Source organism: Kogia breviceps, chromosome 8 (assembly GCF_026419965.1).
Source record: "Kogia breviceps isolate mKogBre1 chromosome 8, mKogBre1 haplotype 1, whole genome shotgun sequence".
NCBI classification, from domain to species: Eukaryota; Metazoa; Chordata; class Mammalia; order Artiodactyla; family Physeteridae; genus Kogia; species Kogia breviceps.
The window spans coordinates 13964899-13979443 of record NC_081317.1 but is presented as its reverse complement, the minus strand read 5'-3'; the positions used below and the strand labels follow the sequence as shown (position 1 = coordinate 13979443).

The window sequence follows — 14545 nt, the reverse complement described above, 5'->3', positions numbered from 1 at the left end:
AAGTGTCATTATGGTCACCCAACTCCCTGTGAAAATATACCAGAAGAGCCACTGGGCGTGTCCCCCTAGCATGAGGACTCACGCTAGAAAAATGTTAAGCAGATGTCAGGGGCCGGGGAGGGTAGCCTCCCGGAGCTCACAGAACACTACCATCCTTTTTCAGCTGAAAACACGTCTACGAGGCTGAGCCCACCAAGGGCATGAGAACTGCCAGGCCCCTGCTAACCGTCCTGGGTGGTGGTACCAGTTCCCCTCCTCCGTCTGCGCTGGAGGAGCATGAAAGGTTTCACTGAACACGCGCCACATGCCAGCCATTCTCCTTGAACAGCATTTTTTCCACCCTTCACAGCAACCCCAAGAAGTGGTCAGAGAAACGGAGGCGCTGAGAGAGGAAAGCAAGCACAGCTCCCTCTGGCTCCAAAGCCCAGAGCAGCTGCTACAGTGGCCTGGAAAGAATGGGAAAGAAGGGAAATCTGCTCCTAAAGGACTAATTTTAAAAATACAAATGTACGGAATATTCCTCCTTTTTTGTTTTAAGGAAAACACCCTGTAGAGTTTCCTCACATAGGAAAGACTCGCGGCAGATATAATGAGAAGGGAATTGTAGTTCAAGCTCAACATAAAACAGCAGCGTGACAAGTACAATGGCAGTTTTTTAAGCTGTTGTAGAAACTGGAAGGGATTTCGGGAGGGCTGATTCCTGGCGCCGACAGCCAGGCAGCCCTTTCCGGGCTCCCAGGAACAATTCCGAAGGAAGCTTTCTCTCTCCTCTTTATGCTGGTCTTGCACGCGGCTTTGCTGAATGCGGTCCCCTCGCAGCCGAGGAGCAGGCAGCCTAATTACTTAATTGCGAGACTGGCAAGATTCCTTCCAAGCCATTTCGGGAGCTCTCCCAGGTAAATTACACAGCGCCACCGTCGACATCCATTTAGCAAAATGAGTTTGTTCTCCCCTCAAACCAGAGACAACTGCAGGGCCTGGGCCCCATGTCTACCTGGATTCCAGTAACCATATGGCCTTCTCGCTGAAGAGCGGGACAAGCAGGCTCAGGAGCTCGCCTTCTTCCAGACTCTGGTCTCCGGGGCAGCCGGATCTGTGGGCTCCATCGGAGTCTAAAATATTGGAATCTGTGTGCCTTAAATATCCATTTTTGCAGCCCCCTTTGGAACTGTCCTCCATAATCTGCAAATCAAAGTATGTGGTCAGATAACGGACTACAAAGGAGGGGAAGGGGGTTACGTGGAAGAGAGAGAAAGGATGGAGACAAACAGTGACGAGTGAGGGCAAGTAAACCCGAGAGACAACGGAGGGGGCGAGGGAGGGTGCACGCGGTCCACACACGCTCATCTGAGGGCGCGGAGATGTTTACGTCACTTCCTCTCACCCTCAGTTTCCTCATCCGTAACTAGGCACAGTAACGCCACCTCCCATGGCGGCTACGAGAACAAAATGAGATGGCTGGCCCACTTAAGTTCCTGGCGCAGTGTCCTACCCGCTACAGCTGTGTTCCCCCGGCCCACGGCCTACTTCCTGTAAATTCTTTCTAAGAAGGGTCCGGAACATTGTTAACTGCCATTAACAATGCTTTGGACATTTATCATATGCTTCTTGCAATGTATCCTCCTCATTATGTATCAGAAAGCCAACCTCTTTACAGACACATCCTAATTACTGTGACTTTGAGTTGTCTCATGAGGACGGTGGAGAGTTCCTAATTCCCATGGAGACGTGTTCTTTACAGATCCACCTCCTTGGGTCACTGAGGGTCCCCGAGGAGTAGTACCAAGGAAACATCTAGTTACAGCCTGTGCTGGGCATGTCTTGAGGTGCTGCAATTAGCATTCTTCCTCCCGCTTCCCAAAGCTGTAAATTTCTTCTACCAGTCTATAAATAACTCCTCTTGCCTTCATTACTGCTGGTGATACACACACTGGCCATCGCACCCCTCTCTCCACATGTGTAAAATGATTAAGATTTTTAAACGGAAGACGGGACCCACGCGGATGAGCTGTCACTTACAGAGTCTTGTTTGCCACCAAATCTAGTTATTAAATCCACCTAAACAACCAACCTCCACAGAAGGAAAAGTCTAGGATATAATAATAAAAAGAGCAATTGCTATCATTTACTGAGCACTCAGCACATACCTTCTATTTAAATATCACAACAATTCTAACCAGGAAGCGGTGTTACTATCTTCACTGATGGGGGAACTCGGACTTGGGGGTTAAGCAAGGGTTAACCCAGGGTCACAGAGATCGTGACCAAGACTCAAAATCAGACCTGATTCCGGAGCCCCCACTTTTACCTGCTTTGCTCTCCAAAACGTTCATGAGAATGATCTCTCACTCAAGACTCCACGAACCTGAACACCCCGAAGGCCACCAACGCCCAATCTGCAGCCTCCCGTCTCCCACCACATCCCAGTCTTTACGGTTCTTTCAACCCTGGAGAATATTCGCTCCAAATGTTCAGCCTCAGTGCGCCTGGAGTGAAATTCTCAACAACGCCCAGATGACACTAAGCCGGGTTTCAGATCAGGAGATTGCAGACGGACCCAGGGGAGGAAAGTCTGGTTCTATCAGTGGCTCCTTACACTGCACACAGATCATCTGGGAGTTCACAGCAGTCCAGAGACAAGGGCTCTGGTCCCAACTCTGTCACTGACTTACTGGGAGCCCCAGAGAAACCATCTCCCCTCCTAGGGCTCAGTTTCCAATGCGTAAAATGAATGTGTTGGGTCAGAGCTCTAAAGAGCTGCCCAGGTCCGGTGTCCAATGCCTGCGACTCTCCTGTAACAGCCTCGTTTTTATCTGCAACTATGTGTTTGTTTTCCTGGTTCATGACTGACTCTACCACCCCATCTGTAACTTCCAGAAAGGAAGAGACCTCCTCTCTTTGCTCCCCGCTGGCACACGGCAGGCACTCCACACAGACGGAAGGCACAGAAAACCCGGCGGACGCGTTCCAGACTGGAGGCGGGCTTGGGCACAGAGAGGGGCAGATGTTCCTACCTTGTTCCTCTGCTCCAGACACTCTCCGCTCAGCAAATTATTCTTGTCATCCTCTGCAGTTCTGCTTGAGTCCTCGTCCTCCTTGCTAGCCAGAAGCTACATGGAGCATGGAATGGTGTGAAAATGCAACCCAAAAATGAGTGCAGCATGAATATGTATGAATAAGTCGGTGATGTCTTTTTTAAAAGATGCAGAACAAAAAACAAACCAAAAAAAGAGGCAGAGACAAATGCCAAAGCCATGAAATAAAAATTAGCCAAAGTCAGGGCTGCTAGTTCTGGCAAATCACACACAGCTGCCTGGGATCAGGCATAATTTAAGGACAAATTCCCCAAGAAATAAGTAAAGCCATTTCCCCCCTGCCCTCGCATGGCCCTCCTGAGCTGCTGGAAATTGACTGTGCTGTCCCGTGGGGCGCTCCCGTCCCTGCCATCGCTGAATTCACTTTCAGATTATGGAAAAGCAACAAGATTTTGGAAAACAGCTATCGATGGAATTGAAACTATCAAACAGCGAGAAAGCAGTAAATGAAATTTATGGTGTGCCCAATTTACGGGCCCCTTGTATTTAGCACAGGGGATAAACCTCTTTTTGGACTGTCACACGTCTGAGACAGGCAGTCTCTGCCACACTGCCATTTTGCTGACAGAAAAGTCCTCATCGCTAATGAGTAGAGTATCAAGCTTCCCTGACAATAACTTGATGCTTTTGAGAATGAGGGAGAGTTCTTTCTAAAGACTGCGTAAATCCCTAATGCTCTCAAGAAGTGTAAACCCCAAAGCTTCTGCAGTTTGCATTCTACAGAACAGACAATTCAGTGTTCTCAACAGGGCCAGATCTCAGCTCTCTGGAAGAGGGAAAATTCTAGGCACGGGACACCCGGATTAACCAAATAAAAAGTGAGACGGAAGGCAGCCAACGCTGCTTCAAAAACGGTACCAAACCTCATCTCACCAATGAGGTAGTGACCACTGCACCAAAGCGTTAAAACATGAGCCGAGTCCCAGCCGCCTGCTGGGCACGCTGTACCTATGACGTGTTGTACCTAAGGCTCTGTCTCCATACCGTGATCTCATGAATTCCCACATTTAGTCAATCACCCCGTAATTTGCCCAGCCCAAGTTAAACTCTTCTGAGCTTCCTTCTAAAAGAAACCCTTTTTTGGAAGAAGAAGAACAAAACAAAGCAAACTGACTTCAGGAAGTCTTCTATAGAAAACTTCCCAGGATCAGAATACATTCAAGCCAACCATCGTAATCAGGATCAAAGAGGACCGATGAGTCTGCAAATCTTACTACACTGTCAAAGCATTCAATGGGCTAAACATGGGTAAGTGCACATCTCCTAAGGCATAAAAGTTTCTAAATATGGATGAGGAACTTCTCTCCCTCTGCCGGTTTCTTCCCTCGGTATTAAAACATGCTCAAGTTACCAACTAGGACAATCAGATTTGTTGGTGGGAGTATAAAATGTTAAACTACTTTAGAAGGAGTACTGGCAGTTTCTTATAAAGCTAATAACCCTATGACCCAGCAATTCCCCTCCTAGGTATTCATCAAGAGAAATGAAAACCTATGTCCACATAAAGATTTGTATATGAATGTTCACATCAGCTTTTATCATAATAACCAAAACCTGAAACAATCCAAATGTCCATCAATAGCAGAATGAATGAAGGAATTAGAATATATCTATACAACGGAATGCTATTTAGCAATAAAAAGGAACAAATTATTGATTCACGTAACAACAATGGATGAATCTCAGAAACATGCTGAGCGAAGGCAGCTTCACACAGGAGGGAAGATGCCTTACGATTCCGTTTCTATGAAAGTCTAGTGCAGGCAAAGCTAACGGTGGAAGACAGTGAGAAGAGCGGCTGGGGCGGGCCGAGTGGGAAGTGACTAGAAGGGACACGAGGGATCGTGACAGAAGCTTGGGTTACACAGGTACATACATTTGTAAAACTTAGCAAACAAAGCCTTACAACTTCTATATTTCATCGTGTGTAAATTTAAACTTAAAAGAAAAAATAACTATAAACACATACTGAAGGAAAAGATATACATGTTGAAGTATTTAGGGGGAAGCATACTGATGTTTGTGATTTATACTAAAATTTATCAAAAAGGTATGATGGCTGGTGGGAACGGTTAGTAGTAGAATCTAAGGGGTGAGTATATGGGTGTCCACCGTGAAGTTCTTTTCACTTTGCTAGAATCTTTTCATAATAAAATGCTGGGGAAAAGCCACCCTCATACGAAAAAAAGCAAAATAACTACGTCTTTCCTTCCTGGTTCATCAGCAGCTCTGGTCACTGAGGGCTGCCTGCCTCTCTCCAAGCTTCTTGAAAGAACTCTCCATCCTCACCTTCTGCAACGTGGCTTTTGCTGCCAATGCTCTCCAGAAACTGCTCATGAAAGCTCCCCAAGACCTTCTAATGCAGGAGGTGGAACCAACCCTCCTGGGATTAGGGAAGAGGTAGCGAGGTGCTCCTCCCCAACCCTGTGCATCAGAGAAGGGTCTCCCTGAAGTTTAGCCGAGCAGAGTACTGTTAACCCATGTCAGTCCAGTTGAAGCAGCAAAAGCATCCGAGTTATTCTTCACTTCCAGAACCACAACCACACCGTGAACTCAACAGACTGTAATAAAAGTTCTCTTTCCTTTCTCTTTACCTCTGCTGATGTGGTTAAAATTAAAAGTCAGTTTCAAGCAATGATCAAGAAATTCAATGCTGTGGACATAAGAGAAATGTCCAGCATGCCATATGTGACTTATCAGTTTTCAAAAGCAAGATCCCAGAGAGACCGATGCGTCACTGCAGGTGGGCTCTGTTTCCGGCCCACCACCAACTGGAGAAGCGTCCCACACCTCCAAGTGCCCACCGGCTCTTCCTTCATTCCCCCCCCCTCACCGCTCCTCCATCCGCCACCACGTGGCCTCGGTCGCCCTCACTCTGCTGAAACTGCCCAGGTCACGAACAATTTCCCAGCCATTCTTCTCTTATTTTCTCAGGGCACGTGACACTGTAAGCACGCCCTCCCTAAGCATCGCTCCCTAACAACTGCACTGGCCTGGTTCTCCCCCTGCCTCTTGAGCTATTATTCTTCCTTGACCTTTGCAGGCCCCCTGCTTCCTCCAGGAGGAAATTCCCTTGACCTCAGAAGAGGAGGCCGGGCCCGTCTCCGTGCCCACATGCACTCCTCCAGGCCCTCGCCAAGCTCCGCTTCTCTGCATCACGGACCCCACGGGGCAGGGACCCTGTCTGTGTTCAGTTTGAACACCAGTGCCCGGTGCTCAAGACAACACTGCTAAAAGGACAAACAAATGAATCAAGACTTTTTTCAAAATGACAGCTGGAACCAGCAGCAGGTTCTCGGGGATTACCCCAGTCCTGCTACTCCAAGTGTAGTCTTTGGAGCAACGGAAGCCTGTGAGAAATGCAGACTCTCGGGCCCCGCGCCAGGCTCACTGAGCCAGAATCTTCACGTTAACAAGGTCCCCAGGAAATTCACACACACGGTAAACTTTAGAAGCACTGCCCTATGGTGTTGCTAAAACAACACTGAACAGAGTCAGAAAAGGGTTTAGTTCCAACTCTGCCGCTAATTTACTAAAAAAGTAAAATTAAAATAGCTGTGTTTTACATATTGAGTGCCTACTACATGCCAGGCACGGTGCCAAGGGCTTTATAAATCGGGTACAACTCATAATAACTTATGAAGTCAAAATGTTAGAAACTTCCTCCTTGCAGTGAAATTCAATCTGCTTCTGAGAAACCAAATTTTATTCTGTTGCTAATAACAGATGTTAACAAGCACCTTCTACTTCTGAGTACCACTTCTGTCCTCTGAGTCACACAAGGTCTATTTCTTATTCAAAAGGACAGCCCTACATATATCTGAGTTCAATTAAATTATGGCCCTTAATCCCCGTTTCCTCTCCATGCCAAAAACAAAAACAAAAACAAAAACGGTTTTCTAACCATCCCCTAAAAATGACAACATAAGTAAATAATGACACCGACTAACCATTTCTGAGCGCTCGCCCGCGAATCCCACCCCCCAGGGGTGCTCCCACCCGCCCCCGACTGCAGTCCGCTCAAATCACCCCCGAACGTCCATTCTCAACCACACCGCTCTATAATACATAAACTATAACCAGTAAATAAATACAAGGAAATAGGGGCAACCTCATTACTTTTTTTTTTTTTCTGATGTACTTTAAAATAAAAGGATGCCTGTTCTTGGCCTTTTGTTGGTTTGGCTGGTTTTCCAGTGCCCGCATGCAGGGAATAAGCGCTGTGTGTCCAGCAGGAGGGAATCCAGCCCAGGGCCACCGTTTTGAAGACACAGCTGCCAAAATGAATCAAGGGCCTCCTATTCTTTATAGCCTTTGTCGAATTAAAAGGTGCGGAGGCAGGGGGGTGTCATGTGAAAATAAATCACGTGCCTATTGTATACACATATCTATCTGTGTCTGTACCTCTGACCTAGTCGTTACTCATCCGGGAACACAGTCTAAGGAAAACGAGCGTAAACCCAGAAAATGATTTGTGTCCAAAGACATTCATCAGGTACTCTAAAATAGTGCAACACCGGATATATCTACATGTCCGACAAGAGTGACGCAGCTAGCATCCATCCCCAAGATGGCGTAAGAGGTTATAACACAGCAGCCACTGGAAAGAAACAGGAAACAGGAGTGTGTATGTACCGTGGGTGGGCACGCACACGTTCAAATACACAAACAGAGAAGGAAAGATTCCAGGATGTCAATTAACTGTGTTTTAATGTGACAGGATTAGGGGTCATTTCTTTATTTTCCAAGTTTTAGGCAATGCTGTGGGTTAATTCAATATTGGAGGAAAAACTACTGAATTTTTAAAATACAAAATATATTTGCTGTCTTTTTTTTTTTTTCCCCTTTTCTGATTTGTAGGCTCCCAGAGCACTGGAGCAGTGCCAGCCCCTACTCCACAAGCCCTGCTGCCCAGAAAAGGCTGTGGACCAGGGAGGCATTTCCCGTTTGTCTCTGCCTCGTTGCTCATCCAAGGAGAGCCACACACGCTCCCAGGGAACAGCAGCCCCTCCTTGCTGCCATCCCACCCTCACCCCTAACAACCTCTCCTCCCTCAGCTCAAGATTACGGTGGGAGCACCATCCTGCCCGTGCGAATCTTCCCGTCGCTCGCCGGGGAAGCCGGGGCCCGCGCTGCGAAGGACGCGACGATTCACAGGGGACATCGGATTGATGTGCAACCTGACAAATGACTCCAATCGGCACCGCCTGCTATTAAGACCTCAGAGTGGCAGGAGGAAAATCCCTCTGTTCTCCAAAGGACATAATAGGACATTTAACAGATTTCTTTCAAAGGGCAAATGAACAAACACTCGCCATCTGACGCTCAGATGAAGCAGGTGACGGATGGGCTGCGTATTAAAAATGCCACGTTGGAAGAAACAAACCAAGAGACTTGTTTCTCCCTAAATGGACTGCAGATACTCTTGCTTTTCAAAATTATCTGGAGCCCTGGAGACTAAGCTCAATAACATTCTCTCTCTCCAAGGGAGCAGATGGCCAGAGCTCAGCATAAACACCTTTGAGCGTTTCCCACCTTGAAGGTGGGAGGAGACAGCTTAAGGCTGACAAATCTTTCCCCAGAAATGGTGTGGCAATGAGACCTCCATTTACCTGGCACGCCAGGCTGAGTTCAAGACAAGCCCAACCAGGAAGGTTCTGGGGGATCCAAGTACAAAAGGCCCTAGTGCATCTCGTGATGCGAACAGTTCCAGGCTTCTGAGACTAACTAGCGTAACACACGCATGGAGCAAGGCGCTTCCTGGGGGAGCGTCAGGCCAGGTGGGGGCTAGAGGGAGGAAATGGCAAGCTCCTCCCCCACCGTCACAACATCAGGGCCCTCCGCTGTGCGGTCGGGTGGAGAACAGAGAAAATCGGAGACAACACACCACAAAGATGAACAGAGAGCCAGAGTCACAGGGTGAAGAGGCTCCCTCCGCTTTCCCGGGGGAGCGGGGGGTGGGGGGTCGTGCTAACGGAATGGGCCCACACCCTCAGAGAGTACAAAAGCCCAGGAACCGCACGCTCTTTAGCGCAGACACCAGATCTAACCTTCTGTGGCCCTTCCAGACTTTCAAATGCCACCAGTGGAAAACTCCCATAGTCAGGAAGCTGAATTTGTGGGCTCACGGGACACCGACTCTACTCCCCGTCGGTCGCCGGTACACGGCAGGGCGCAGGGGTTCCTGGGTACGCGTGGGAATAAACTGCACACATCTGGTCAAATCCAGAAGCCAGATGCCGTGGGAGTGAGAAGATGCATTTAGAGGGTTAATACAAAAAGTAAATGAAAAGTATGTTTCTCGTTTGTGTTTCCATGGTAATGGGTTCACTAAGGCTGCATCTCCACTACCCAAGTTACGTGGGTGATGTGGCAACTCTCCAGGCCCCTGAGACCAGACCAATCATCCAGATGTGCCACCTACAGCCCGGATCCCAGCGCCGGACTTGGGAGTCCAAAGCATCACAGAACATCGAGTGTGTCCACGCAGATACGACCCAAACTTGCGGAACGCTCCGACAGACCTGCTGACCTAAGAGGGCCCTCAAACCCCGTCCGCGGCAAAGGGAGTTTCAACAGAGACCTCCCCAGAAGAGATGCAGCCTGGAAATGTGGTCGGGGGTGGGGGGGGGGAGGTGTTACTCTTTGTAATTAGCACACGAGGACGAGAATATTCTTTCTTACCTCCATCTGATCTACCGACTCAGGCCCGTCCTCTCCCGGGAAACCCACGCAGGAGAGATCAAAAATAGTTTTCTTCAGGTGCTGGTTGTCCGCGTACAGCTCCTTCACCAGCTGGATAAGGTCACCGACCTGGGAGATGAGAGCAGGAGAGGACTGACTACCCACGGGCACACTGCTGCCTCCCGGGGCCACGGCTACGGAGAAGACGTCCTGCGTCACCGTCACGGAGAGTCAGGGGGCCTGATTCCAGGCTTCAGGCTACGCTGGGTACAGTGAGAAAAACACCAGCGTTTCTGTATTCCAACCCCAGCGCCAGACTTCAAGGCAAAGGGATCCTGGGCAAGCTGCCTGGCCTAAGTCTCCATCTCGACATCTGTGGGATGGGTTTCCGTGAGGACTGAGCGTGATCACAGTCAGAGCCCACGACAGCCCTCGGCACGGTCTAAGTACTCTGTCCATGACAGCAGATAGGACCTCTGTCGTGCACTTGAGACCCTCGGAGGAAAATCCCCCAAGACTGAAACTTCTGAGCCTTGTCAGAGGCTTATTTTACAGCATCCACCTTCCTCTTTCTATGCCCGTCTAGCACTGTCCATAACAACAACAGTCCTCAGTTATAAAGCAATTCACGGCTGCTAAAATACTCCCAACAAGCTTCAGTCAATCATTCCTTACAAAAACCCCGAGGAGGTGAACAGCGGTATGACTGTCCCCGTTTTACAACAAGAAGCCCGAGACGCAAAGAAGTTCACTGCCCAAGGTCCCAGAGTTGGGGTGCCTGGAGAATTAAGGGACGTATAACAACAGCCAAAGTGCCCGGTCGTGTGGGCAGGGGCAGCTGCCCGCACAGAGGCAGAGCCGGGGCTGGACTCCCGGTCCAGTGCTCCTCCTTAAGGCACAGGTCTTGCGAGGCCAGGTACGTAACCATCTGAGCGGACACCACCTTCATTCCCTGCAAGCTTCAAATCACAATGGCTAGTGGTTTTCCAAACGCTTCTTAAAGGGGGTAATCATTAGCCCCTCAAATAAAGTGGGAAATCCCACCCTGACCACACACAGCAGGTGTCCACTGCACCGAAACATGAACACAAATCGGACCCAACCTCAAGGAGGTCATCTCACAGAGGGAAGAAGAAAACATTCTGATTCTACAAACATTCACTAAGTGCCAACAAAGGGAACTAGCTCCTGCCCTTAACACAACCACAGTAGGTGCTAGCAGTGGCTATTACCATCTCTATTTTCTTCATCTTCAAGACACTAACAGATGTCTCCATGCGTCTTGTTTCACTCCTCCCAAAACACCAACATTTTTATAGTTCTTCTTGTTTCTTCTGCATCTTACACCTGCTGTTTTTCCTCTCTTTCTCTCTGCTGAAAAAGCCTTCCAACTAGATAAACTCCTATTCATCCTCCAACACCACTTCAGGTCTCACTTCTATTGAGAAGTTTCCTCTGATCCAGTGAGTACCTCCCAACCCCCGACAGCGGACCTCCCCTTCTCGGCTACCCCTAAACCTCGCACCTCTGCCTATTACAGCCACCCTCGCACGCCACATTGCCACTGTTCCTTCACGTGTCTGTCTACTCTACCGGCATGTGAGTTGTTCCCAGACGGAAACTGAACCTGTCACACACAGATGGTAATTTTACAATAAATCACAGTGTCCTCCGAGCTCACACTTCTTATTCTTATCAACGGCTCTTAGAACCTTGAAACACTAAGCCACTCTGACCACACCAATGATCAACAGATTGAAAAACCTTCCCAGTTTTAGAAAAGATTTACTGATCAAACCTGAACCTTTCTTCTTTCAAAAAGCATCAATTACCTCCCACTATGTGTGCCAGGCACCGGGAAATCAGAAATAAATAAGATACACTCACTCGCTTTAAGATGTTCACAGCCTAGTGGGGACACAGAAGAACAACCAGATAATTATAGATCAGTATGAGAAGGACATCAATGCAGTCAGGTACAAGAAGAGAGGAAAATGACCCGAGGGAAGGGTGGCTAATTCTAGGGGGGATAGAGAGCATTTCCCAGGGGAGACGGAGCCTGGGTGGGGTGCTCAAGCCTCAGAAGGCGTGCATCAGACATGGGGTACACGGAACGTACATCAGGGGGAGAAAAGGCAGGGAGAGAGGGAAGAGAGGCGGGGAGAAGGGCTTTCAGAATCTTAACACCTCTGATCAGGAACCCAAGAGACAACAAATAACCAACAAAGCACTGAAAGTTAATAGGTCAATACCTTTTCCTTAAGCTCTTCTTGAGAAAAATGTTCCACTTGAAACCGATTGTGCTCTTCAAGGCAAATACTCAGATAAGATGTTTGATCACTATAAAATGAAAATGGTTCTTCTGTACCAAAAGGAAAAAAAAAGTGGGGAGGAGGAGAAAAAGAACATCAGAAGTAGATCCTTCCCAGACAATTCCCCGTGCAATCCATCTAAGGCACTTTGAATTGGGTAGCGGGGGAAAGGGAGATAAGCACACATAGGGAGTTTAATGCACCACCTTTGGAGCAAAAGTAATTTTCTTCTTTCTCTACAGGCTGGTATCTCAATGTATGGTTTCATCGTGGGCTGTAGGCTTTCACTGTGGCCAACTCTGAATTATAATGTGCATATCCAGTGCTGTACCTGGAGACCATTCTGAGTGGCACAAGCAAATGGTGGTTTTCAATTTAAATGAGGGAGTGATTCTGTTTAAGTGAAAATACAGGAAAATTAGATGTGAGCCTCAAGGGTAGAACTCAAAAGTGCCTGACGTGTTTTTTACCGGCCCCAGAGCCCGCCACGGGAGCAAGCACACCGAGTACAGAAACCGCGTGTGAGATCTACGTCGGGAGACTCTTGGGTCACCGACGGCAGGGTCGGCCTTCTCTGACGCAAAGGTTACACTCTCACAGAGAGCGAAGGCACAGAGAAGGGTCATGCTATTCACTGAGTGGAGCATATCCACAAGCATGATCTCACTCAACACATCTGGGTAAGAGCTGATACGCCTCCTATAGAGGAAAGAGCTGGACTTCGAAGGAAGATGTCCTGACTCCAAGCTGGATAAATCAACCCCCACGGCCACCTCGGTTTCTTCACCTGTAATGTGACGTCAATGCCTACTAGACCCGGTGGGACAAACGTCAGGATCAGAGGTGAGAAGTTAAGTGCCTGCCACTGTGCCTGGTACACAGCAGGAGCTCAGGAAATGTCAAACCTCCCACTGCTATTACTGATTGTAAGCAGGAATTACAATCAGTAACGAGGAAGAGAAAGGAAAGGAAGGCTAGAGATAAGGAAAGGGAAACGCCAACCCAGACACCGCGGGGCTCAGGTTCTAGCAAGGGAGGGAGCCAAATACAGCTGTCAGGAGCACAGCAGTGCACGCACCACAGGACCCTCCCTAGCTGAATCCCCCCGCGCTCGGGACAGTGTGAAAAGCGACGCTTCAGCAGGAAGCAGCGGTTTCACCCGCACGTGTCTGTGCAGCGGGGCTCTCTGCAGTGGGTGCCGTGCTAGGCAGAGCCCAGATGTTTAGGGCGATGAGGGCCACTGACCAGAGAAAGGGGATGGCAAGGCCCCGAGGCTACCTGGAGTTAGAAGAGCCAAACAATGCAGAACACAGCAGAGGCAGCGAGGAAGCAGTCCTGCAGCAGGCCCTCTGCGGAATTAACACTACCTGCTGGGCCCTTCGACTCCGCAAGCCGAAGCCAGCCAGGTACAGACTAGGAGAGCAACAGTAACATCATCACTGCAAAAATGGCTTCCCAGAGGAAATCCCGGGGTGCCTCGTCTACTACTGCAGTCTTAGGGCTCTCTTAAAGTTCAGCCAAGGCCCTCCAAGTGGGAAAACCAGAGGGAAATACATACAAGAGAGCATGTACCTTCCCGCCGCCGGATTTCACTGATCTGCTCCTCCAGGGCCTTCTGCAGGTTCTGATAGGAGAGCACATCCCGCTCCAGCCGCTTCCGCAGGGCAAAGATGCTGTTCAACTCAGCCTGCAGGTTGTTGACACTTTGGTAAAACAAGACACCAGAATTTTAAAACAGACATACTTGTGCTTTAAGATGCAAAGCCCAGCAAGCCTTCCTTCGATTTTTATGTCATTTGTGGGGTTCTTTCTGGTTATAAAGGTAAATACGTGTTCATAGAACATTTAAAATAGAAACGTATTTTTTTAAAAAAAAAGCAAACGTTACCATAACCCAACTACCAAAAAACACACGGCAGACTATCTCCTCCCAGTCTTTTTCCCTGAGTATTTCTATAAGGTTGCAATAATTCTGGACGTATAATCTAAGTTGTGCATTCCTCATTTAAATATGTCCCTACATTTTCAGAAATACTTTGCAAACGTCATTTTCAACGACTCTATAACATTAAATCGGGTGAATGTCCCACCATTTACCTCGCCCCCTATTAGTGGACATTTGGGTCATTTCCAAGTTTTTGCTGCGGAAGCAGCCAGGCGGGAGTCATTTCTTTCCCCAGAGTGCCTCTCTGGGCTAATGCCTTTTGCACGGGCTTGGGCATGGCGGGCGGGCTCTCCACAGAGGGGAAGGCGACGAGAAGAATGCCAGCCATGTCTCCCCTAAAAGAGGTGGCACTGGAGGTGAAGGTGAGGGACAGGAGGGACAAGAAAAAAGAAAAGGAGCAGACGGAGAGTCAATAATAGAAGGAAGAGAAGGACCAATTTAGGGGTCAAAAGAAGTCTACAGTAATGGGTTGGCCGCTCACAAATGCAGAGTAGAACGGATTTTTATTG

At 48.6% G+C, this 14545-nt stretch overlaps 1 protein-coding gene across 4 annotated transcripts in view; it reads right to left on the bottom strand.

The window, feature by feature from the left end:
• The window catches only part of CDK5RAP2 (CDK5 regulatory subunit associated protein 2), a 186388-nt gene that overhangs the window by 71074 nt on the left and 100769 nt on the right, over window positions 1-14545 (bottom strand). For all 4 annotated transcript variants that reach the window (XM_067040872.1, XM_067040869.1, XM_067040871.1 and 1 more), the window contains 5 exons: window positions 13664-13794; window positions 12032-12141; window positions 9780-9908; window positions 3015-3110; window positions 995-1182 (listed from right to left, as the gene is read on the bottom strand). In XM_067040872.1, the coding sequence (XP_066896973.1) occupies window positions 995-1182; window positions 3015-3110; window positions 9780-9908; window positions 12032-12141; window positions 13664-13794 (654 nt within the window). The remainder of the gene's footprint in view (window positions 1-994; window positions 1183-3014; window positions 3111-9779; window positions 9909-12031; window positions 12142-13663; window positions 13795-14545) is intronic.